At 57.5% G+C, this 22642-nt stretch overlaps 1 protein-coding gene across 3 annotated transcripts in view; it reads left to right on the top strand.

Annotated features, from left to right (window-relative positions):
- The window catches only part of PRKCB (protein kinase C beta), a gene marked incomplete at its 3' end in the record, with an annotated part of 295893 nt that overhangs the window by 150481 nt on the left and 122770 nt on the right, over nt 1-22642 (top strand). For all 3 annotated transcript variants that reach the window (XM_079800688.1, XM_079800686.1, XM_079800687.1), the window contains exons 4-5: nt 18822-18933; nt 19536-19664. In XM_079800688.1, the coding sequence (XP_079656814.1) occupies nt 18822-18933; nt 19536-19664 (241 nt within the window). The remainder of the gene's footprint in view (nt 1-18821; nt 18934-19535; nt 19665-22642) is intronic.

Here is a 22642-nt window from a genome sequence, read left to right on the forward strand (position 1 = left end):
TTGGACCAGCCCCTCCTACCAGTCTCAATGTGCTTTCTTCTTTACTTCTCTAGTTGTAGGATTTCCTTTCAGCTAGAGTTCAGGTGGTTCTGAATGATGGTTGTTCTGTATTTTAGTTGTAATATTGATGTGGTTGTGGGAGGTGGCGAGTACTGGCATTTACCTGTGCCATCATCTTGGTTCTCCTCTGAAAACTTTCTCAGACTCTTTTAATTTGAGTGTGCCTTCTGTTTCCTGCCGGGACTCGGACTGACTAGTCCTTGCCTCATTTGCTCCTACTGTAGACAGGGCATGTCTGCAGATGCGTCTGTCAACCTGGTTATGATTGACCTGTCGGAAAGATGAAAGCCCTAATGGTAGAAGTGGCTGTCTTACTCGGTGAGTTCAGAATCAGTCTCAGGCAAGGCTTCTCATTGGTTGGTCCTCTTCTGTTAGGAGAACGCACTTTCATAATTTGTCAGGCCTGGATCCTGAGGCCTAGCTCAGAGAGCAGTGCATGTGAGAAGAGGGGTGGGAAACTTGGATGAGCTGATAAAATCAATAGCTACCACAGTTTATTATTATAACTAACCAGCATAGCCTAATAAAGTTGGCATAAAAAAGTAAACTATAGTAGACTCTGTGTCTAGATCAGCGATTTTTCAACCCTTTGCATTTCATGGCACATAAACTAATTACTAAAGTTCTGCTCACACCAAAAAATATATTTTTTTGCCAATCTGACAAAGACAATAGGTATAATTTTGATTCATTGTCAGTGGATGGCTCTTGTGTTGGCTGTTGTCATTTTTTATTTGACTATCTAAGGGAAAAGAGATCAGTGCCCCCGACTAAATAGTAAATAGTCAGGTATTTCAGGTTTTAAAAATTCTTGCAGCACACCAGTTGAAAATTGCTGGTCTAGATGAACAATCCTAAATAAAATATTTAATACTATTTAATTCTTGGCATAGATATATTGGTTCAAATAGACTTTATTTTTTTTATCTCTAATAACTCAGAGATAAAAGTAACAAAGAAAATTTTGATCAATATAACAAAACATAGGAATGAAGATAAAAATAAGCCAGCAAGGAACTATAAGATCTGGAAAGTATAGATTGCGATGGCAGAAGTGATAGTCGAGTGTCCATTACCTCACGATGGAAATGAGGTGACGTTCTCTACCCGCAGGCAATGGCCATCAGATTGGATGGACAATGTATAATTCCAGGCAAAGTCTAAGAGAAATTTAGGACATGGGTTAAAATAAAAGGGGCAAAGATATACCACAAGACACACATAAATATAAAACATGGCCTTAGTAATAATATAAAAAGAAATGGGACAAAAGAATGAACAGGAGGAAGGGGAGGGAAATTCATTCTAAAATATTACTGGTGAGTTTGTACATTAGTATAATCTTTCTTAAGAGAAAATTACCAATGTATCTCAAAAGCCTTAATGACCTTTTTGAGCAAAGAATTACTCAATCTAATCCCTTTTGACCTAAGAATCACAATTCTAGGACTGTTTGCTGGGGAATTATTTAAGGGTGTGTGCACTTATTAGCTAAAGTGGCGATCACCACCTCAGCAGTCACACTAACAACACTCTGGAAACGACCCGAGGCTGCCTGCCGGGTTATGTAAGTCAGTGCACCCGCGTGGCAGGACGCTGCGCAGCGGTTACACATCCCGACGTCGGGCTGATGGAGGCGTCTAGATCTTGGTTGAGGTGGTATCTATGCAGGTGTCCACATTTCCCCAGACTCATGAGACAGCTGGACCACACTGGCGGTGTTTCCCCTTGGTGTGGCTTGGTTGCCTGCGCCAGAAACCACCTCGGCTTCATTCAGGTAGGAAGGCGTGTGTTGGGAAGGGTCTGGGGAACTCCCGAGAACCTGAGGAAAGCGGGAATCGCCACACCAGCCGTGTCTGATTTGGGTTCTTACGTTGCGTTGGTTCTGAATTAAAATTCGAGAAGGAGAGAGATGGCCTGGCGGACCTCGTGTTCTTAAGGTGTTCCCTCCAAGACTAAGCACACTGGGGAGGGGCGTTGGATCGGCGAAGGGTAATGGAGGCACTCCTACCAAAGAGGAAGCGGAGACGTGGAACAGGTCAACGCAGCGCGTGTCCACTGCGATTTCGAAAGCTACTTGCAGAGTGCCGACAGCTGAAGCTTTAGATGACGAGGGTAGCCCGCTAACCTCTGACCGCCCCTGAAGACACAGACCAGGGCCGGGAATCTGTGAAGTCCGTCATGTAACTGTGATGGGCAGCCGAGTTTGGAAATCAGCGTCGGGGAACATTATATAGGGGTTGGGTGTGAATTCCAGATTTGCTGCCAACTAGCTGAGTCATCATGGGCCAGTTACCTGCCCTCTCTGCCTCAGTTCCTCCTGCGTGAAAATAGGGTGAGCCAGCGCCCTCGTAGGGGGTCAGGTGAGGGTGATGGGAGCTGGTCCACAGGAAGGCCTTGAGCTCTGCCTGCACAGGGCTGCTGAGTCACCTCATTACCACCCGTGGTCCTTGACCTCTGGAGGGGGCTGCCAGGACCCGCTTCGTCTCCGGCACAGCGTGCAGCCATCCTCTTGCCACAGAACGGAAAGACAGGCGGCTCCCGTGGCTGGTTGGTTGGGAGAGTCTAATGAAACGATGGGAAGGCGATAAATGCGCTTCTTGACTGTGAAGCGAATTCACGTGGCTCTGCTCCCATTCGCCATGTGCCGGCGATGGCCTGTGCAGGGCAGCACCGCTGCTTCTCCACAGCCCTTTGTCCCCGCTGTCACAGAGACGCAGAGCTTCCCCTGGAGGGAGAAGAAGCAAACGCGTGATGTGCAGCGTGGGACGGAAACCGACCGTCCCTCCTAGCAGGCAGGGCTGCGGGGCTCGCGGGGTGGAGGTGTCCTGTCCTGTGAATTATTTTGGCGTCTCCTAGTTGGGGGTGGGACCAGCCTCAGAGCCTGAACGGGCAGTTTCCCAGCAGACCTCAGCCTGTGGAGCCTGCAGATTTGGGGGAAACAGAATCCAAGGGCAGAGGACCCTGCGGAGAGGCAGCCGGGGGGTGTGGAAGGCGCTGGTCCCACCAGAAGGCCTCACTTCCAGGCGTCCTCTGTCTCTGACTTTCCATTCCCGGAGGTCTCCCACCTCTACTGGTTTGGATTCTGGGATTTTCAAGTTTTTTTTCTTCTTTCTTAACAATAACATCCAAGAGCCAGCATTCATAGATATAATTCTGTTAAGCACTTTACAATAATACTCTATTCTTCATTACACTCTGTGAGTAAGTACCATTGTTATCATACCCAGTTTACAGGTTAGGAAACCGAGGCACTCAGAGACTGAGTTACCCAAGATCACATGACCAGTGAGTGGCAGAGCCGGGATTCAGACCTCGGCAGCCTGGCCCCAGGCCACGTTCTTACCCCGTACCCCAGACGCGTAACCTCAGCCCTGTGCACCTGCACACCTAACTGAAGGAGACACCCCTTTCCTCTGAGAACTGCCTTTCCAGGGATGCACCCCAGCAGCTCTGGGACCCCACGGCCTCAGCCGGTTGGCCCGATGCGCATGGACTCCAGCCCCAAGCTTGAATGTCCCCACTCCCTCTCCTAGGAATTTGGAATTTGGATTTAAAGATTCTGGTTTTAGTCTGGGCTGGTCACATGGTACAGGAGAAGTGCCCATCCTGATAAATTCTCACCCAGTGAACCTGGTTCTACAACCAGAACCCAAGGCCTTCTGTGCTGCCTCCCAGGCCCTAGCCCAGCCTGGCCTTCGAGGTCAGCAACAGGTTACCTGCTTTCCTTCCCACCGAACTGCTCAGTTTTATTTTATTTGAAAGAACATAGAACATGAGCTCTACCCGCCTCTCCTAAGAGCAGTGCAGCGTTGTTGGCTGTAGACACGATGCTGTACAGCAGATCTAGAACTTACTCATCAACCTTAACTGAAACTTTATGCCCGTTGCCTAGTAACCGCCCATTCCCTTCTCCCCCCGACCCCTGGCACCCACCCTTCCACTCTGATTCTGTGAGTTTGACGATGTTAGAGCCTCATAGAAGGGCGTCAGGCGGTCTTCTGTGTCTGGCGTATTTCACTTAGCACAGTGTCCTCCAGGTTCATCCATGTTGGCCCATGTTGCAGAACTGCCTTCTTTTTAAAGCTTGAACAGTATTCTGTTGTGTGCATCCACCATTTTCTGTAGCCACGTGCCTGCCAATGGCCGTTTAGGTTGTTCCCACCCGGCTGCTGTGCCTTACGTAATGGTGCTGCCGTGCTAGAATCTCCCTGAGATCCCGATGTCAACTCTTGCATAAATACCCAGAAGCAGGATTGCTGGGTTATATGGCAGCTCCATGTTTTATTTTTTGAGGGGCCTCCAAATGGGCTAGGGACTTGAATAGACATTTCTCCAAAGAAGACATGCGCATAGTCCTCAGGTACCTGAAACAGCGTCATGTCGCTAAGCATCAGGACATGGGGGTCAATCCACAATGAGGCCTCACCCACGCCTGCTAGGGTGACATTTACACACAAACCCGGAAGACAAGTGTTGGCGCTGGCGGAGGAACGGGAACCCTCGCCCGCTGGCGGGAGTGGGGGTGGTGCAGCCCCGTGGGAGCAGTGTGCTTGCTGCCTTTGAACTCTCTTCGAAGGGGATTATAGAGTTGGCCTTCTCCTGTGATTGGCTGCTTCCCCCAATATTTTGTGAGTGGCCACATGACTGTGAAGTGATGGCAGCATCCCATTTTTCTGGGTGGTCAACTCAGAGCCCGCGGGCCAGGCAGGTGAATGGATTAGTCCAGCGTGTGCTAAAGGGAGTGTCCGTCCGGTGCGCGCGCACCCTGTCCCAAAGGGGCAGCCTGCTCGGCTCCCCTGGTTTTATTCCCGCTATTTAACGGACCAGCGTCCAGATTTTCCAAGTTTTCAAGGGAAGTCTCCTAGTTTTAGGTGCTGACACATCATTCGAGGATTACAGCTGTGGTGTGTGTGAAGCGCATTCACGGCTGGCTGCATGTCTGCATCAGCGGGTCAGACTGCGAGCGGGAGGACTCCTTCCCCATGCCGGGAGTAGGGAACACAAGGATTGAGTCGAGCCAGCCTTCTTTGGGGAGTAGGGGGGAGCAGCAGTTCCGGGCAAGAGCTCTAAAACCACGAAGAGGTCCCCTTTCCCTGGCAGTATGGCCCAGCGTTAGGGGCCAGGGCCGCAGCGCCCCCTGCTGGACTTAGCACCTTCCGTGTCAGTGTCAGGCGGGATCTGCAGGCGGGCTGGCTCCTCCTGGAGCTTTGGGAGGGGCCCTCAGCGCTCTGCCTGTTTATTACGCGCCTGCTGCGCCAGGACTGGGAGGTGCCTGCGAAGATTCGCCGTGGCGTCCTGTGTTGGTCAGTCCCCCACGCCACCCACCGCCAGACGTCGCCACGCTAACTCCTTTCAGTTGGGAGAATGGGGCCAGGCTGCCCTTCCCTCCAGCCAAGCCGCACCTTCCTCTACATTGAGGCCCACTGGAAGCATTTCTGGCGTTTACTTGGCACCTGTCCCTGACTTCTGGGCTGAAGTAGGGTCTCCTATCTTCACAACTGCCTTCTGGAACCTTCCGTGGCTGCTTGGGGTGAGGGCAGGGTGACACGTGCCGGCTCAGGTTCAGGTCTTGCGTGTTGATTAAGAGCATGGCACCTGGGCTCACCTCTCGGCTCTGCTGCTTCCTAGCCGTGTGACTTTGGAGAAGTCTCTTAACTTCTCTGTGTTCTTATCTCTTCATTTTCGAGACGAGGGTGACAAGGTATCTACTTCATAGGGATGAATAGATGCCAAGAGCTGAAAGCGGTGCCTGGCTTTATATACGTGTCTGCTGGACCCAGGATGGTGAGCCTGCGTTTGCCTTCAAACTTGGCCTTCAGGTCTTGGTTCTGTTTCTTATTTCTGCATCTCAGCCCTTCCTCATGCAACTTTCTGTCTTTGACCCCCTTGGCCCCATAACGGAATCCCCCAAGTCCCACAGAGCAATGGGAAGCCTTGGGGCCTCTTCCTCCATGCTCCCAGACTTACCTCACCTGCTCACTGCCACCCCCTACTGTACCGTTGACATAATAATCATGGCTAACGCTTATGTAGCACCGAGCATGCCAGCTGCTGCTCTAAGTGACGTACATACACTCACTCATGGCATCTTCACCCTCTGAGAAAGAGACTTTTATATGCCCATTTTAGAGAGCAGGAAACTGAGGCTGACAAGGTATCCAACTTGCCAACTCAGATGACTAATAAGCCGAGTCTGGATTTGAACTTGACCTGGCCTTAGAGTCTGTCTTAATCACCACGATATACTGCTACCCTCTTCTTCATCCTCACAGAGAGAAACCCTGTGTAGACTCCACTCAGCCGCCCTGGGCAGGCAGCCTCCCGTCCTGAGTCCCTGACTTCTCTCTGTCTCGCCGGCCTGTCATTTCCACGTTGCAGTGGAGTCGTCTTTCTGACACTCAGATGTGGGCATGTCGCTGCACTGCTGAAAACATGGCCACGGTGTAGTCTCTGGCGTGGCTTCTGAGCAGGGCCATCGCACACCCCTTTGCCAAGCGTGCCCACAACACACCCAGTTATTCCGTTGCATTGGAATCCTGTTGCCTTCTGCCCACGTCATTCTCCAGCGCCCCCTTTGGAAGAGAGATTACATGGCCACCTCACCCTGCGTGCGGGGCCCACTCATCCCTCCGTCCTCTTTAAAAAAAATAATTTTTATTGATTTAGAGAGGAAAGGGAGTGGGAGAGAGAGATAGAACCATCAATGATGAGAGAGAATCATTGATCACCTGCCTCCTGCACACCCCACACTGGGGGTCAAGCCCACAACCTGGGCATGTGCCCTGACCGGGAATCAAACTGTGACCTCCTGGTTCATAGGTCACACCGGCCATGTCTGGCCTCTCTTGACCGCTCCCTTCCCCGCCTCTGAGCTTTCCTCTTTCACTCTCGTGCCCCAGCAGTCCTCCCACCACTGGGCCTTTGCACATGCTGCCCACTGCCAGGCCACAGCTTTCAGTGAGTTTCCCCCGAGTTCAGCGAGTCTCAACCCTGGTTGCATAGCCGAATTATCTGTGGGGTTTTATAACCAAGTACTGGTGCCTGGGCCCAATGTAGGCAGGTGAAATCAGAACTCTGGCTGATTCCAAGCCGCCCAGTGGGTTCGGTGTGTGTCTGGGGTTCAGACCCCTGGCTGACTCCTACACACCACAGGGGTGTGACATGGTGACAAAGAGCCCAACTTTAGGACCCAGACCACTAGCTTGTGACCTTGGGCAACTTAATTAACTCCTCTGTGCTCCAGTTTTCTCCCCGTGAAACGAGGGTGATAATCAGCCTACTTCAGTGATGGTCAAATGAGTTAATGGTGTGTAAAGCTCAGCGCAATGCCTGGCCGAGTTAGCTGCTGCTGTAGCAATAATCACCCTTGTTGTCATCCCTGAAGGTGGGCTCGGTGGCGGCCGCTGAGACCCTCACAGCTGCACGTGACGCGGGGCCCTGACAGCTCTCCCGGAAACTGTGGAGCACGTGGGCCCAGTGAGGTTCTGGGTAGAGGGTGGCGGGTGGGCGTGCACAGAACTCGTCTTCCCAGGGTCTCTCTGCTCCTCTGAAAGGCAGACTTGGGTGTGCGAGGGCTTCTGTGCAGAGGGAGCTGGACACTGTGCTCTGCACCCCGAAGTCCAGCCCACAGCGCCTGTGCCCTGGTCTTGCCTTTGGGCGACCCCCCCTCAGCAGGGAGAGGGGTGCAACCATGTCTCGTGTCCCTCCGCTGGCTGCTGCGGGGAGCAGAGGCGGCCAGGGCGGGATGTGTGCTTGCTTTGCGGGTGACTGAGGACTCTTTCTGACGGGCGCGTGTGATCTGTTGCAGTGTGACTGCTCCTTGAACCCACTGCTGCACACTCTGAGCTACAGATCCACACCGTGGCCTCCACAGGAAGGGGCGGGCCGCTCTGTGAACAGCCTGGACCACCCAGGTTGTCAGCTTCGAAAGCCCCTGGGAATGCCCAGCGTCACCCCTTTGTGTTCTGAAGGGGGAACTGAGACCAGAGTGTGGAAGTGACCTGCCCAAGGTCACAGCTGTAGCTTTCACTCTCAGTTAACGTCAGGTGCTACATGCCCGGCCCTGTGCTAAGCAAGCGCAGTGTCATCACGATCGTGTTAATCCTGGCGAATCTAGAACAAAGAAATGGTTCTTGTATTCAGCAAACACTTGGATAGTATTTCACTAAGTGCCAGGCTCTGTGCTGAGCCCTTTACAAATATTAACTCATTAAATTCTCATAATCCTATGAGGACTTAATGCTATTATTATTAAAGCACAGAGAGGTTAGGTAAACTGCCCAAAGTCACACAGCTGGGAAGTCCGTGAGCTGGGCTTCGGTCCCATGCAGCCTGGCCTTTCAATGCAGGCTGCTCTTCTGCAGGGTCCCACATGGCAGCTCTTGTCTCCAAGGCGTGTAGGGTCCTTACTCAAGGCCCATGACTGGGAAGCAAGAGCTGGGATTGCATTTGACCAGCTAGCTTTGAAGTCTTATTATGAGCTCTTGACTACATCTCCTCTCACGGGGGCTGGGGTCTCATAGCTTTGGGGTCTGAGCTGGGGACAGGGAATGGGGGCTGAGGCAGCGCTGGGAGCCAGGCAGGTGGGGAGGGTAGAGGAGGGACTGGGGGTGGTGCCAGCCAGGTCCTGGCTTGAAGCAGGACCGTATGCAGCTGAATTGCTCACAGAGCCCCAGCCAGGTGGCTTGGGCCCCAGTTACGCCTCATCCTTCAGATCTTAGCTCAAACTTCACCTCCGCGGGGAGGGCTCCCAGACCTCTCTGTCCATCTAAATCCCTCGCTACAAACTCTCAGCCCCACAAGCTTCTCCTTCCCAGCACTTGAAAGTATACATTTATTTGTGCTTTTTTACTGTCTTCTTCCTGGGAGCGCAGGAGGGCAAACCTGTGTCTGATTTTGCTCATCCGGCGGCTGACCACGCGAGGAGCTTGGCGATTATTTGGTGAATAAATGATAAACACGTGAATGGCTCGTTGCTTTGGTGGACGAAATTGGTGCAGAAAAATGCAGGTTGAAGTTCAAGAAGTGGGAGCATACTGGGGGTTTTTTTGGGGAAGTTACAACTCAGTAGACATAGATGCCTGGTCAGCAGGAATTCACTGTGAATGGCAGGGGCCGAGGGCCTGCTGTTCATTGAGTACCTGCTCTCTGCCAAGCAGCTGTCTTAAAGGTTTTAGGAATGCAGTCACCATAACAGTCCCAGGATAAGATATGATGTTATCTCTGGTGACCGAGAGGGAGCTGAAGTGTGGAGTCCAGGCTCGTGGCCAGGGGGAGCTGGACAACCCGGCCGTGAGCCTCGCCCACTGACCGCCTCTGCGTGGGGCACTGGCTCCGGTGGTGCGGCTCCCTGGCCAGCCCAGGCCTCGCCTGCTGGAAAGGACGCGGCTTCTCAGACCCTGGCGACCTTGGCATCGACGGGGCTGAATCTGCAGGTCGAGTGCTGGATGCCTTGGTGCCTCGCAGGGCTGGGCTGGCTTGCACATGCACACAGCCTTCCGGAAGGAAACTCCCGTGTGCTGAGAGCATGAGGGCTCCCTGCTCCCCGAGTGGGGCGGGGGGGGGGGGGATCTGCACAGACGCGAGGCTCAGCAGTGGATGCCGCGGCTGTGACTCAGTCTCCCTTGGTATGCTGGTGGGCGTGGGGCTGGGGGAGTTACCAACTCAGATGCCTGCGGGGCCAGGCCGTGCCCAGTAGGCCTGGTGGCCAGGACTCTGCTCCCGCCCAGGGCTGTCTTCGGGAGAGCTGGCTCAGTGCCGCCGTGCTGAGCCACACTGTCCGTGTCTCTGCTTTCTGGGCTGTCAGCCCTGACGCTGTCCCCCACCTCCCTCACCACCCACCGCCAGCGCGGCCCCCGCACCCGGCACCGGCACCGGCCCCCGCACCGCCAGGTCCCTGTTGGGAATTCTGCTGGGCCCAGCTCAGCCTTTACACATTGCGTGTCGCTGACCAGACCTCGGTCCATCAGCATGAGGTTAGACACACTACTGTCCCCTGAGCTGGTGCTGCAGGTGGGGATTTTTCTAGAAGGGACAAGATGTAGGGTTGGAACTGTTGGCATTTCCAGTATATTCTGGAAGAATACGTGGGTGAGAATAACCATGGGAGTTTTGAAAGCAGACAGTAATGCTGGCAGAGGGGTGGGTGGGTATAATGCATGTTTCTAGATGATATTATAAACCTATGCCATGTTTAACGAGGATGGGACTGCGGCAGGAACCGAGAGACAGATCAGTGGAGCATAAGAGAGATTTAAACATGAACAAGGATTCGCGAGGAAGTAGCGGAGGACAAAAGAGGCCTTTCAGATCTGCAGCTTTTGTTACAACTGACTACACACCAGGAAAAATTACAGGCCTTCCCCGAGCGCCTGCTGCCATGGTGTGCGAGGGAAAGAATGGTTTCAGAGCAGAAAGAAACGGTAAGAGAAGGAAGTTACAGGCAGTCACTGCAGCAGCAGAGACACACAGGAAGGAAAAGGGGGAACCAGAGAAAGAAACCACTTAGAAAGAAACCAAGCTGAATGTAAACCCGGACAAAGGCTGTGGACAGAGTTCCCGACACACCGAGGAGTTCTGAACTGTTCCTTCCCGCCAGCAGCGCCTGGGCAGCCCCAGGCAGTGACTCACGGGCTCTCTCCTCACCTGAGGAACTGGGCCTTGCTGTGGGCACCCTCCCGTTCCCACAGGAAGAAACTGACATTTAAAAGGGTTGAATGACTTGCCCCGTGGAGAAGCCAATGGCTGCCTGTCAGAGCTGTGCTGGCTGTGGATTAACCGATGGGGACCGTGGCTCCAGTGCCCATCTTAACCCAGGAAGCCAGACTTACAACGCCACGGAAATGTCCGCCCGGCGCTTGTCCTTCACAGGGGATCATCAGTTATTCGCCAGAGGAGTGGGGCTGGAAGAAGGCGTGGCGTGTCAAACGCAGGAGCAGACGGTTACCAGGCACATGCTCACGTGTACACACACACACACACACACACACACACACACACACACGCGCGCGCGCGCGCGCGCGCGTGCGCTGACACAGCCTTATCAGCTCTATTCCCTCTCCAGGGACAAACCACAGTGTAATCACAGCTTCTAACATTACACTCACTTCATGTTCACAGAACCTCAGCCCACATGCTTCCCCGTCTCCTGGGAATTTTTGGAGTTTTCTGTGCACTTTGGGGCCCGGCGTAGTGGTACCTGCTGGGGGGTTTCTGTGGTTCCCAGAAAAACAGTCAAACGAGCTACTTACCATCCAGACAGAGGCACGGCTTCCTCCCTGCCCACCTGCCCTTCGCCTCCACAGGTGCGCACAGCGAGTCCCTCCGCTGCTCCCTGCCGTGTCCCTCTGTGTGGGGCTGGGAATACTGTGTCCCTCTGTACCATGTCCCTCTGTGCGGGGCTGGGAGTGCCATGTCCCTCTGTACCATGTCCCTCTGTGTGGGGCTGGGAGTACCGTGTCCCTCTGTACCGTGTCCCTGTGTGCGGGGCTGGGAGTGCCGTGTCCCTCTGTGCGGGGCTGGGAGTGCCGTGTCCCTGTGTGCGGGGCTGGGAGTGCCGTGTCCCTGTGTGCGGGGCTGGGAGTACCGTGTCCCTCTGTGCGGGCTGGGAGTGCCGTGTCCCTCTGTGCGGGGCTGGGAGTGCCGTGTCCCTGTGTGCGGGGCTGGGAGTGCCGTGTCCCTGTGTGCGGGGCTGGGAGTGCCGTGTCCCTCTGTGTGGGGCTGGGAGTGCCGTGTCCCTGTGTGCGGGGCTGGGAGTGCCGTGTCCCTGTGTGCGGGGCTGGGAGTGCCGTGTCCCTCTGTGCGGGGCTGGGAGTACCGTGTCCCTGTGTGCGGGGCTGGGAGTGCCGTGTCCCTGTGTGCGGGGCTGGGAGTACCGTGTCCCTGTGTGCGGGGCTGGGAGTGCCGTGTCCCTCTGTGCGGGGCTGGGAGTACCGTGTCCCTGTGTGCGGGGCTGGGAGTACCGTGTCTCTCTGTGCGGGGCTGGGAGTACCGTGTCCCTGTGTGCGGGGCTGGGAGTGCCGTGTCCCTCTGTGCGGGGCTGGGAGTGCCGTGTCCCTCTGAGCGGGGCTGGGAGTGCCGTGTCCCTCTGTGCGGGGCTGGGAGTGCCGTGTCCCTGTGTGCGGGGCTGGGAGTGCCGTGTCCCTCTGTGCGGGGCTGGGAGTACCGTGTCCCTGTGTGCGGGGCTGGGAGTGCCGTGTCCCTCTGTGCGGGGCTGGGAGTACCGTGTCCCTGTGTGCGGGGCTGGGAGTACCGTGTCCCTCTGTGCGGGGCTGGGAGTACCGTGTCCCTGTGTGCGGGGCTGGGAGTACCGTGTCCCTCTGTGCGGGGCTGGGAGTGCCGTGTCCCTCTGAGCGGGGCTGGGAGTGCCGTGTCCCTCTGTGCGGGGCTGGGAGTGCCGTGTCCCTGTGTGCGGGGCTGGGAGTGCCGTGTCCCTGTGTGCGGGGCTGGGAGTGCCGTGTCCCTGTGTGCGGGGCTGGGAGTGCCGTGTCCCTCTGTGCGGGGCTGGGAGTGCCGTGTCCCTGTGTGCGGGGCTGGGAGTGCCGTGTCCCTGTGTGCGGGGCTGGGAGTGCCGTGTCCCTCTGTGCGGGGCTGGGAGTGCCGTGTCCCTGTGTGCGGGGCTGGGAGTGCCGTGTCCCTCTGAGCGGGGCTGTGAGTGCCGTGTCCGTCTGTACCGTGTCCCTCTGTGCGGGGCTGGGAGTGCCGTGTCCCTCTGTCCCGTGTCCCTCTGTGCGGGGCTGGGAGTACCGTGTCCCTGTGTGCGGGGCTGGGAGTGCCGTGTCCCTCTGTCCCGTGTCCCTCTGTGCGGGGCTGGGAGTACCGTGTCCCTGTGTGCGGGGCTGGGAGTGCCGTGTCCCTCTGTGCGGGGCTGGGAGTGCCGTGTCCCTCTGTGCGGGGCTGGGAGTGCCGTGTCCCTCTGTGCGGGGCTGGGAGTGCCGTGTCCCTCTGTGCGGGGCTGGGAGTGCCGTGTCCCTCTGTGCGGGGCTGGGAGTACCGTGTCCCTCTGTGCGGGGCTGGGAGTACCGTGTCCCTCTGTGCGGGGCTGGGAGTACCGTGTCCCTCTGTGCGGGGCTGGGAGTACCGTGTCCCTCTGTGCGGGGCTGGGAGTGCCGTGTCCCTCTGTGCGGGGCTGGGAGTGCCGTGTCCCTCTGTGCGGGGCTGGGAGTGCCGTGTCCCTCTGTGCGGGGCTGGGAGTGCCGTGTCCCTCTGTGCGGGGCTGGGAGTACCGTGTCCCTGTGTGCGGGGCTGGGAGTACCGTGTCCCTCTGTCCGGGGCTGGGAGTGCCGTGTCCCTCTGTGCGGGGCTGGGAGTGCCGTGTCCCTCTGTGCGGGGCTGGGAGTGCCGTGTCCCTCTGTGCGGGGCTGGGAGTACCGTGTCCCTCTGTGCGGGGCTGGGAGTAGTACCGTGTCCCTCTGTGCGGGGCTGTGAGTGCCGTGTCCCTCTGTGCGGGGCTGGGAGTACCGTGTCCCTCTGTACCGTGTCCCTCTGTGCGGGGCTGGGAGTGCCGTGTCCCTCTGTGCGGGCTGGGAGTGCCGTGTCCCTCTGTGCGGGGCTGGAAGAACCAGCCGTGCACTCGACGTCCCTTCTCACTTTCTCACGAAAAACGGCACCATGAGACCTACTCATTTCTGCACCTGGGTTTCCTTTTCCTTTTTCAGTTTCACTTACGGATACACCCGTGACGATGCCACACCACGCGGCGCTTCCGTGTTCCTCGTATGCGCCTCGGTCCGTCGCGGCTGCACCGTGGCTTGTCAGCAGCCCTCCTCCCGGGCGGGCTGGGAGCGCTGGCTCGTGTACCTCCTCCTTCAAGGAACAGCCGTGAACGTGCCCCCCTCCTCTGCGGGGTGGCCTCCAGCATGAACTCGGGCAGTGGGTGAGGGTGCGAGGGAGAACCATTGGTGCGTGTGGCGGGTGGACGGGTGTCCCACGCGGCGGCCCGCCCCCAGGAGTGGCTGTCTCACTCCACCGCCCTCAGGGGGACGGGGGCTGAGCACTTTAAACTCCATTCGAAGACGGGCCTGGCTCATTTCCAGGTGTAGTAGGAAAAACATAATTTGCACATTGATTTCCCGAGTTTACAATCTCGCAGAGTTTTGTTTTAAAATAGCTTATTTGAGTAAAAATGGCCGGCTCAGTTAAAACGCAGTGCTGCACAAATCACATGACAGGGGTACATAGCCAGGCCACATAGACGGCTCCTGCGCTCAGCACGGCCGTTTCCGCCGCCTCAGACGTCTCCGCGGTGGGCCTGGCTCTTCACCCCCCTTTGGTGGGCCAGGAGCCGGAGACTCAGAGAGGGTGTCCCTCGCCTGAGGTCACACAGCGACTGCAGAGCCTCCCCTCTGTCCCGAGATGATTCCCGCCGGGTCTCCCCTCCGCCTGCCTGTGGGTCCTGGGGGGGGCCCTTCGGGGGCTCCTGCGCTGAGCAGCGGGGGTGGCCCAGCCTGAACTTCCTCCCCACGGACGCGGCCGGGGCTTCCCGACCGGGGGCTTCAATCAGCTGCCTATCCCTGCAGCTCTGCCTCAGCTCAGCCCACCTGTGGGCAGGCCACCTGTGGGCAGGCCACGCGCCATGCAGACCGGGAGAGGGCACCCCCCGCCCCACACAGAGGGACACTGTCTCAGGTTTTGACGCAGCCGTGTCAAGATTTCTCGGTTTGTTTCCGGCCTGTGCTTCTTCCTTCTGAGCTGCTTGTGTCTGGACTCAGGCCGTGTCCTGAGATGCTCGGGTGGGGTCTGCCTGTCTTTCGGTCCTGGGGTGGGGTGCTCACCATGAAGACTCTGGTTGTGGGGTGGGCGGGGGGCACCCCAAGTGGCTGTCACTGGCTGGTGCTGCATTTGTCCTCCTCTGCACCCCCTGTCAGGTCGGGACCCCCTGGGGGAGGCTGAGGAGCAGGGGGCAGCCAGGTGTTCTGCCCGCTGCCCCCACGGCCGGAGCCCGACACACTGGCTTCCACGCCTGTCTCCCCGTTGTCTTGTTGGAGACTTCGGACTGTTTCCTCCCCTACGCCCCAGCCGCCGTCCAGAATCCAGAAGAAGACTGCCTCCCACTCAGTGGCCAGAGTGAGGATTTGATGACATGACCGGAGCCCGGCGCTGAGCGTGGCAGGCGGTCTGTGCCCAGTGCATGGGGGCAGCAGAAGGCACAGCAGGTGATTATCATGTTTTTGTCATTCATCAGGCTCCTGACTCAGGATTAGAAGCAGAAGGAAATGTGGAAATCCAAGCTCACCCGGGACAGAGCCTGGTGGGCCTGAGCCACAGGACACAGTGGGACAGGAGTCACTCAGGTCCATGGCCCTGATTCCGGGGTGGAGAGATGCCCAGGGCCTGGAGATCAGGTGGTGACGCTGCGAAGGGAGGCGGGGGCTTCGACCCTGTTTTTGAGAGCATCTGGGCGTGAGCCCGCGAGCATGCTCAGGAGGGCGGAAGTGTGCTCCCCTGTGGCTGGCTCCCGGCCAGTGTGCTGTGGGGAGAGAGGACGGGGCGGGCAGAGGGGCCAGGCGGGGAGGGAGGAGGCGGGCGTGGTTTGAGACAAGAGGGAGCGGTGTGGACTGTGGAGAACTGGATTGCGTATCGCTTACCGAAGGGGACGACCGTTGCTCAGCCCACAGCCATGCGTCACAGTGTTGCCACTACTTGTGCTTTTTTGAAAGGAGCCAGAAATTTACTTTTTGAGCTGACATTTCATGATTTTTAAATATTTTCAAATCAACTAAGTCAAATTTTTAAGAAGCACCATCTGGGCCAAGTGCAGCCTGTTTCCAGGCTCGGTTTGTGGCCCGGCCTCCAGCTTGTGGCCCCTGAGCGGGAAGGAGGCCCGAGGCTGGGGATGGGGACGGGAGGCAGCGGCCCCTCCCCCGTGGCGGGAGGGGGGGGGCGGGTCTGAGTGTAGAACCAGATGGGGGAGGGAGGAGGCGGGAGGGAGGAGGCGGAGGTGGGCGCTGCACCTTTGAATGGAATCAGAACAGGACGCAGGCAGCTTCTGACTCAGGCTGCCTGGACCCAGGGCAGTCAGCAGGCCCCTCGGAGCTGGGGCGGGGAGGTGTTTTGGTTGAAGACAGAGCTGGCATTTAACCGGCCACTAGCATAGGGTGCCAGCTGTGCAAGTGTTGGCATGCTCTTACGCCAATTGGTTAGTAGCCCCTGGACCATTGGGCCTCCCCTCACAGCTCCCCCACCCTCTTCCCCTGCTGGCCCCTCACTCCCCCGCTATGACTGGCAATGAAAGGGTTAGCTCCCAGCACAGCCGGCCTTGTTCCCTCTGCCTGGTCAGTGGGCAGTGCCTGAACCCTAGGGCTGTAAGTCCCAGGCCCCCGCCCTGTTGCAGGCAGCGGCTGCCCACCTGGATCGCTTATGCACGAAGGAGGATGTTTAGAGGCCACGGGGGCGTCAGGTGGAATTGTAGGGCAGGTCCCCAGGGGACTGGAACCAGGCCCCAGCCGAGGTCATGTGACCTTTGTCCTTGCTCCTCTCTCTTCCTTGGAGCCCACCTCAGCCTGGGGCTGCCTGTCTCCTGGCCTGCGTCCCAGCCACGAACCATGGAGCCATTGGAGCCAAACCTCACCTCCCTGCCAGTCGCCCGTGTCCAGGGAGGGGGGCCTCTCCAAGTGCAGACGCGTCCACCTCAGAGGTGGCGCCGTCAGGGACAGGCACAGATGGACGGGTCCCTCAGGGCCTCCTGGGGATGGCGGATCATGGGGCCGTGTGGCTGTATTCCGAGCTCCCCGGCTGGGAGAGGCGAGGGGCATGCCTGCTCAGTCTGGGTGTCCGAGGGACTGTGGGGAGGGGGTGGAGTGGGCACTTGCAAGGCTGAGTCCCCCTGAAAGCGAAGGCAGGGGATCGAGGGCGGGGGAGCCTCCGACAGCCTCCACGTGGACCATGGACGACCTTCCCCGGCTCCTTGTGGACTGGTTCTGTCCTCCTGGCCGGCGCTCGTGTGTCGGCACAGCCCTGCCACGGCGTTTCCTTAAGCAGCGCGGGCATGCGCAGGCTCTCAGTGGTCAGCGGTGTCTCAGCCCGAGCTGCCACCACAGCTCTCCGACTCGTCCCTGGCAGCCGCGTGGAGCCCGGAGCGGGGCCCGGCACCCCCCGCTCTCCGGTTCCGCATCTGGGGCGGGGTAGTAACTGGAACGTACTTCATGGGGGTGTTCCACGATTAAGTAAGTTCATGGCTGGTTGTCCCTGAAAACAGCTCCAGGCATGAGCCGAAGCTCAATAACTGTGAGCTCTCGCTCTTTAAATATTTATTGAGCTCCTCCTTCACGCCAAATACAATAGACGCCCTGGGATGTCATGGAGAGCAAATCCCTCATGGTGCTTGCAGTCTGCAGCGAGGGAACTGGGTAAGCGGCTGTAACCAGTGGCCCATGGACATAGTGACCGAGGAGAGAAGGTAGGTTTTTCTCAGGGTCTGTCCAAAGGGACAAAGCCCAAGGCTAGTGCGGATGGTTTGGAGTCTGGAGTGGTCCCTTCCAGTTCTCGCCGTCTTCCAGCTGGTGTGAGGGGTAAGGAGCCCAAAGGGCCGGGTGTTCATACAATCTTTTAAGGGAGTTGGCCCCGCAGCGCACACGTCCCACTGGCCAGAACTCGGTCACTCCGGCCCACAGCTGCAAGGGAGGCGGGGAAGTGCGGTCTCTCACGGGCGGCTGTGCTCGGCTCTAACTCCGGCATTCTGTTAGGAAAGGGAAGAGCGGATGTTGGTGGGAACCAGCGTCTCCGCCACAGCCTGTGGACTCTGTGGTGGACCTTGAGCCCAGTTCTGCAGGTGATGAGGTCCCAGCAGATGGCCTCATCCCAGACGTGGGATTGCGGTCACTCTAGACCAGTGGTTCCCAGCCTTTCTTTGGCCAGGCCCCACCTAAGCATCTCTAACATCCTGATGCCTCCCCTCCCAGCCCCCTGAGACATAGAATTCTTATTATTCAAAAAGTGAGCTCCTCTTCACGTGGAGGAAGCCTAAAAGGCCATGTACTTGGTCTAAACAAGCTTCCCAAGAACATGGCACCCATGAAAGAGAAAAATAAAAGAATGAAAGGACAGTTAAAGTGCTGAGGAAGAAATCACTAAGGAATTATTTAAAAAATAATAATATGAAGTGATATGAAAAATAGCAAATAACGTTTCAAAACATATAGTAGAGAACTGAAATGCATAAATATGCCAGCATATCTAGAATAATAAAAGCATAATATGCTAATTAGACCGGACAGCCGGACGACCTTCCGGACAAAGCCGGGGCTGCAAAGGCATGCATTTCGTGCACCGGACCTCTAGTATGCTATATACTGTGTACGAGGCCCCTAGAACCATAAGAAATGCAAAAAGTGTGCTGTTAATAGCTCATTCTTGAATTGCCCCCCTTAAAGGTCAAACTGCCCCTGTGGGGGCTGCCCCCCATTGGGAGCCCCTGCTCCAGAGGCTTGCTGAGAGGTGGAGGGAGAACGAGCGAGTGCAGGGTCTACCTGGTGTGTGTGCACTGTGCCTGCTGCCTGGGAGTCCTTGCTGCAGGCCGGCGCCAGCAGGCTGGGTTCTCTGACGGAGGCCCCGGGTGCAGGCAGGCACAGCGAGTGTGCTGCGGCCGACCGGGGAGCCCACTTCTCCCTCATTGGCTGGCCCCTTCGGCCACTGGCCCAGGCTCCAGCGAAGGTCCTGACAGGCGTGAGGAGGGGGCGGGCTTGCCCTCAGCGCGCTCTTCAGGGACTCTGCAGAGGGACGCATGCGGCTGACGCTGGCCTCTTGTCTTCTCTTGGCCTTAGGACCCCCGGAGCAAGCACAAGTTCAAGATCCACACCTACTCCAGCCCCACGTTCTGTGACCACTGCGGGTCGCTGCTGTACGGACTCATCCACCAGGGGATGAAATGTGACAGTAAGTACACTGGCTCCCCGGGAGCTCCGCCTGCTTCTCATCAGGCTCCTGCTTCTCTGCTCCAGGGAAGCCTTGGCCTCTTGGCCCCCCCACCCCCTGTCCCCGCTGCTGTGCTGGAGTGGGGGCTGCTGGGGTGTTAGGCCGCCCCCCCGTTACCCCTCACTGTGCTGGAGTGGGTGCTGCTGGGGTGTTACGGCTCCTGTCCTCCCCCCCCCCCCGCCCCACTGTGTTGGAGTTGGGGCTGCTGGGGTGTCAGCTTGGCCAAGTCCCCCCACGCACATCTTCCCTCACTGGTATGAAGTTAGTGACTCTGGCTTCAGGGCCTGTGGGTGTGTGGGAGTGTGTGGGGGTGTGTGGGGGAGTGTGGGGTGCACCCTTAGCCTTCGGGGAGCTGGACAAGCGCCACCTCCTCTGACCCTCAGGGTGGGGGGTGGGTGGGTTGGAGAAGCCTGATGTGACCCAGCTGGGGGTGGGCTTGCTGCGGCCAAGCTTGGGGGGGGGGGCGTCTCAGCCGCCTGGAAGGGAGGAGGGGAAGGAGGCCCCGTGCCTGGGTGGGGACAGGCCTGCCAGCCCTGCCAACCCGCGCCCCGCCCGGCCCCCAGCCTGCATGATGAACGTGCACAAGCGCTGCGTGATGAACGTCCCCAGCCTCTGCGGCACGGACCACACGGAGCGCCGCGGCCGCATCTACATCCAGGCGCACATCGAGGGCCCCGTCCTCATCGTCCTCGGTAGGTGGCCGGGGAGCGGGGGGGGGGGGGGGGGGGGCTGTTTCCATCACCGACGGGCGGGGCCCCCCCACCCGCCTCTGCTCCGCACCACAGCCCTTCCGCCCAGCACCCGGAAACGCCTGGGCCCCTCGGGGCTGGAGCTCAGGATCTGCGCCCCCCCCCCCCAATTCCCACTCTCTCAGTGTCTGTGGAGTGTGCGCCTGTGGCTCCTTTAAGACAGCAGAGAGGGGGTGCTGGGCTCTTCCCGTGTTGCCCGCGGGAAGAAGCGGGTCTTGATGAGAAACCCGGGAGAGCGTCTCTCCTTGGGGAGGTGCAGGTGGGTCCCTGGGACTTCCCACGTGTTGGAAATACTTCTTTCTGGCGCCCGACAGCGGCGACGCTGGTCCCTGGTACCATCCTCCGTACCTTTGGTTCTTCTGAAGTATGCTCTAATGGGAAGGAGAGCCCTCAGCCTGCTGGGGAGGTGCGGTGGGACTGGGGACGAGAGAGCGAGGTGTCCGTCACTCAGGTAATGGGCCGTCCCAGAACCTCTGCCCTCCTTCCCCCCAGGAAGCTCAGGCGAGGGGGAGGCCCGCTGGACGCGCTGGTCAGCACGCAGCCACAAGCCGAGGCGAAACCAGCTCTGACTGGCCGCGCGTGGGACATTAGAGCTAGCCAACAGAATTAGGGTCTTATCACTTGGTAACTTAGGAAACTGATCACGAAAGGGACTGATTTTGCAAAAACTGGTCTGTGAGGCCCCAGAATGATTCAGTAGCTCTGATGTGCTGGCCCTTGTAAAATAGAACCCCTGTTTTAAGCTGGGGGTCGTGACACCCGGTGAGCACCCACTGAATTGCTTTTTCCTGTAAAAAGATGGCAAATGGCGGGCTTCACCCCACCGGGATACTTGGGGATTCTGGACAGGAGCCTGCAGTAACTTGTTCAAAAGTAGCTGGTTTTCCCAGGACTAAGCACGTGGGTGAAGGGGCAGAAAGTGAGACCCTGCTGCCCTCTACTGTCATATTCTAGGAACTACAAGGCTCAGTATGGTACAGGGACCTTGCAGCTGCGCCACGCACTCCCTTGTTAGGGCAGTCTGCATTGCTGGAGCTTATGAATCGGGGCTCACACCCCGTCATCACAATGGCCTAAGGTCCAGCCCTTGTTCCCACTACAGAGAAGAAGTGATAGTTACGTGACGTGAAGGAGGGCAGCAGTGGTATTGCAATCTACAGGTGTATCAGATCCGCACGCTGTACACCTTCAACTGGCTCAATGCTGCATGTCCATTATGCCTCAGTTAAAAGCGCTGTACATGTTATCTCTCTCATTACTCACAACAGCCTTGTGCATGCCTATTATGCTCATTTTATGAAGCTCTGAGGCTCAGAAAGGTTATGCTTCCGAACCTTACTCCATTAATAAGCAGAGTAAGAATAACACAGTAGCTAACCTTTGAGTTTTTAATGTGTCAGTCACCGTGCAAAGCATCCAAGGAAACAGCATTCCTTTTTCAGGACCTCCACTGCGCTAGGAGCAGCAGTGTTCTGCCGCCCGGCAGCAGGCTGAGAGGCGCGCACATGCGGTCCCGTGGGTCTGCTTGACCCTGAAGGGCACTGTACCAGGTCACTATTCCTTCCAGCGCCCTGCACACCCCTCGGCTCTTCCTTCTGTGGTTTAGCTACGTTGTCTCTATGGGCATTCCTTTGATCCAACTAATGCAATACAGTGTTCCTTGAAAGTCAAGGCCAAAGTCTTCCCCTTCATTCCATATTGCTCTGGCAATCCTAGTATCTGCCTGTGAATACTCATTTCCTATAGCTGCCCCAACAGAATACCACAAACGGATGGCCTAATGGGACAGACACCTGTTCTCTAAGTGTTCTGGAGGCTGGAAGTCTGAATCCAAGGGTCGGCGGGGGAGGCTGGCTCCTTCGGAGGCGCCGAGGGCATCTGGTCCCTGCCCCTCTCTGTGTGCCGGTGGCTGCCATCAGCCTCTGAGGTTCCCCAATCTCGGCCCGCATCATCTCCTGGCATTCCTTCCTGCACGTCTCTGCGTCACATTTCCTCCTCTGAGGACACCAGCCATTGCATTAGGGACCCACCCTTCCTAGTACGACCCCATCTTAACTTGGTTACATCTGCCAGGACCCTATTCCAAATAAGGTAAGATTTACAGGTGCTGCGGTTAGGACTTGAATATATCTTTTGGAGGACACAAGTGAAACGGGGAGAAGGGAGGAAAGTTGGGTTTCCTTTAAAGTGAGGGGCAGAGCCTGCCAGTGTGCCTCGGTTGGTTGGTTGGGCGTTATCCATGCACCGAAAGTGCCTGGTTCAGGTTCTGGTCAGGCACACGCCCAGCTTGCAGGTGGATCCCTGGCCGGGGTGTGTGCAGGAGGCAACCGATCGATGCTGCTCTCTCACATCGGTGCTTCTCTCTCTCCTCTCCCTTCCGCTCTCTCTAAAATCAATTAAAAAGCAGGAAAGTGAGGGGCTGAGTATTTCCATGCTCAGAGTTCTGATCGCGTTGAAGATAGCCACCAGCGTTGTTGTCCCGCTGTGGCGGTCCGCGTGCTGTGGCAATGGAGGGAGAGCTGGTGCTCTCACACAGAAGGGAAACTAAGACTCCGGGAGGCTGAGCAGCTCGCCTGGAGTCACGCACAGGCCCTGGCCCGGCGGCAGGTCCCGGTGCCCGGCTGCTGCTCCGTCACCACTCTGGGCACCGCCAGTCCTTGGCACGGGCTTGCTGATGGCTTGGTGATGGAAGGACCTGATGCTTTGACTGTAGTTCTCTAAAAATAGAGCCAACATGAGTTTCTTGTTCAAGTGACTCATTAGGGCTGCTCATGGGGCGAGGAGTGAGCGTAGAGCAGGGAGAGGCGGAGTGGAAGTGTGGTCCCCCCGGAGACGGGCGTTAGCCCCATGTGGAGGTTGGGCCCAGCATCCTCGCAGTCAGACCCTCCTCGGGCAAGAGGGCTATTCTGTGAGGACCGTCA

Source organism: Cnephaeus nilssonii, assembly GCF_951640355.1.
Source record: "Cnephaeus nilssonii genome assembly, chromosome: 2".
In the NCBI taxonomy this organism is placed as follows: Eukaryota; Metazoa; Chordata; class Mammalia; order Chiroptera; family Vespertilionidae; genus Cnephaeus; species Cnephaeus nilssonii.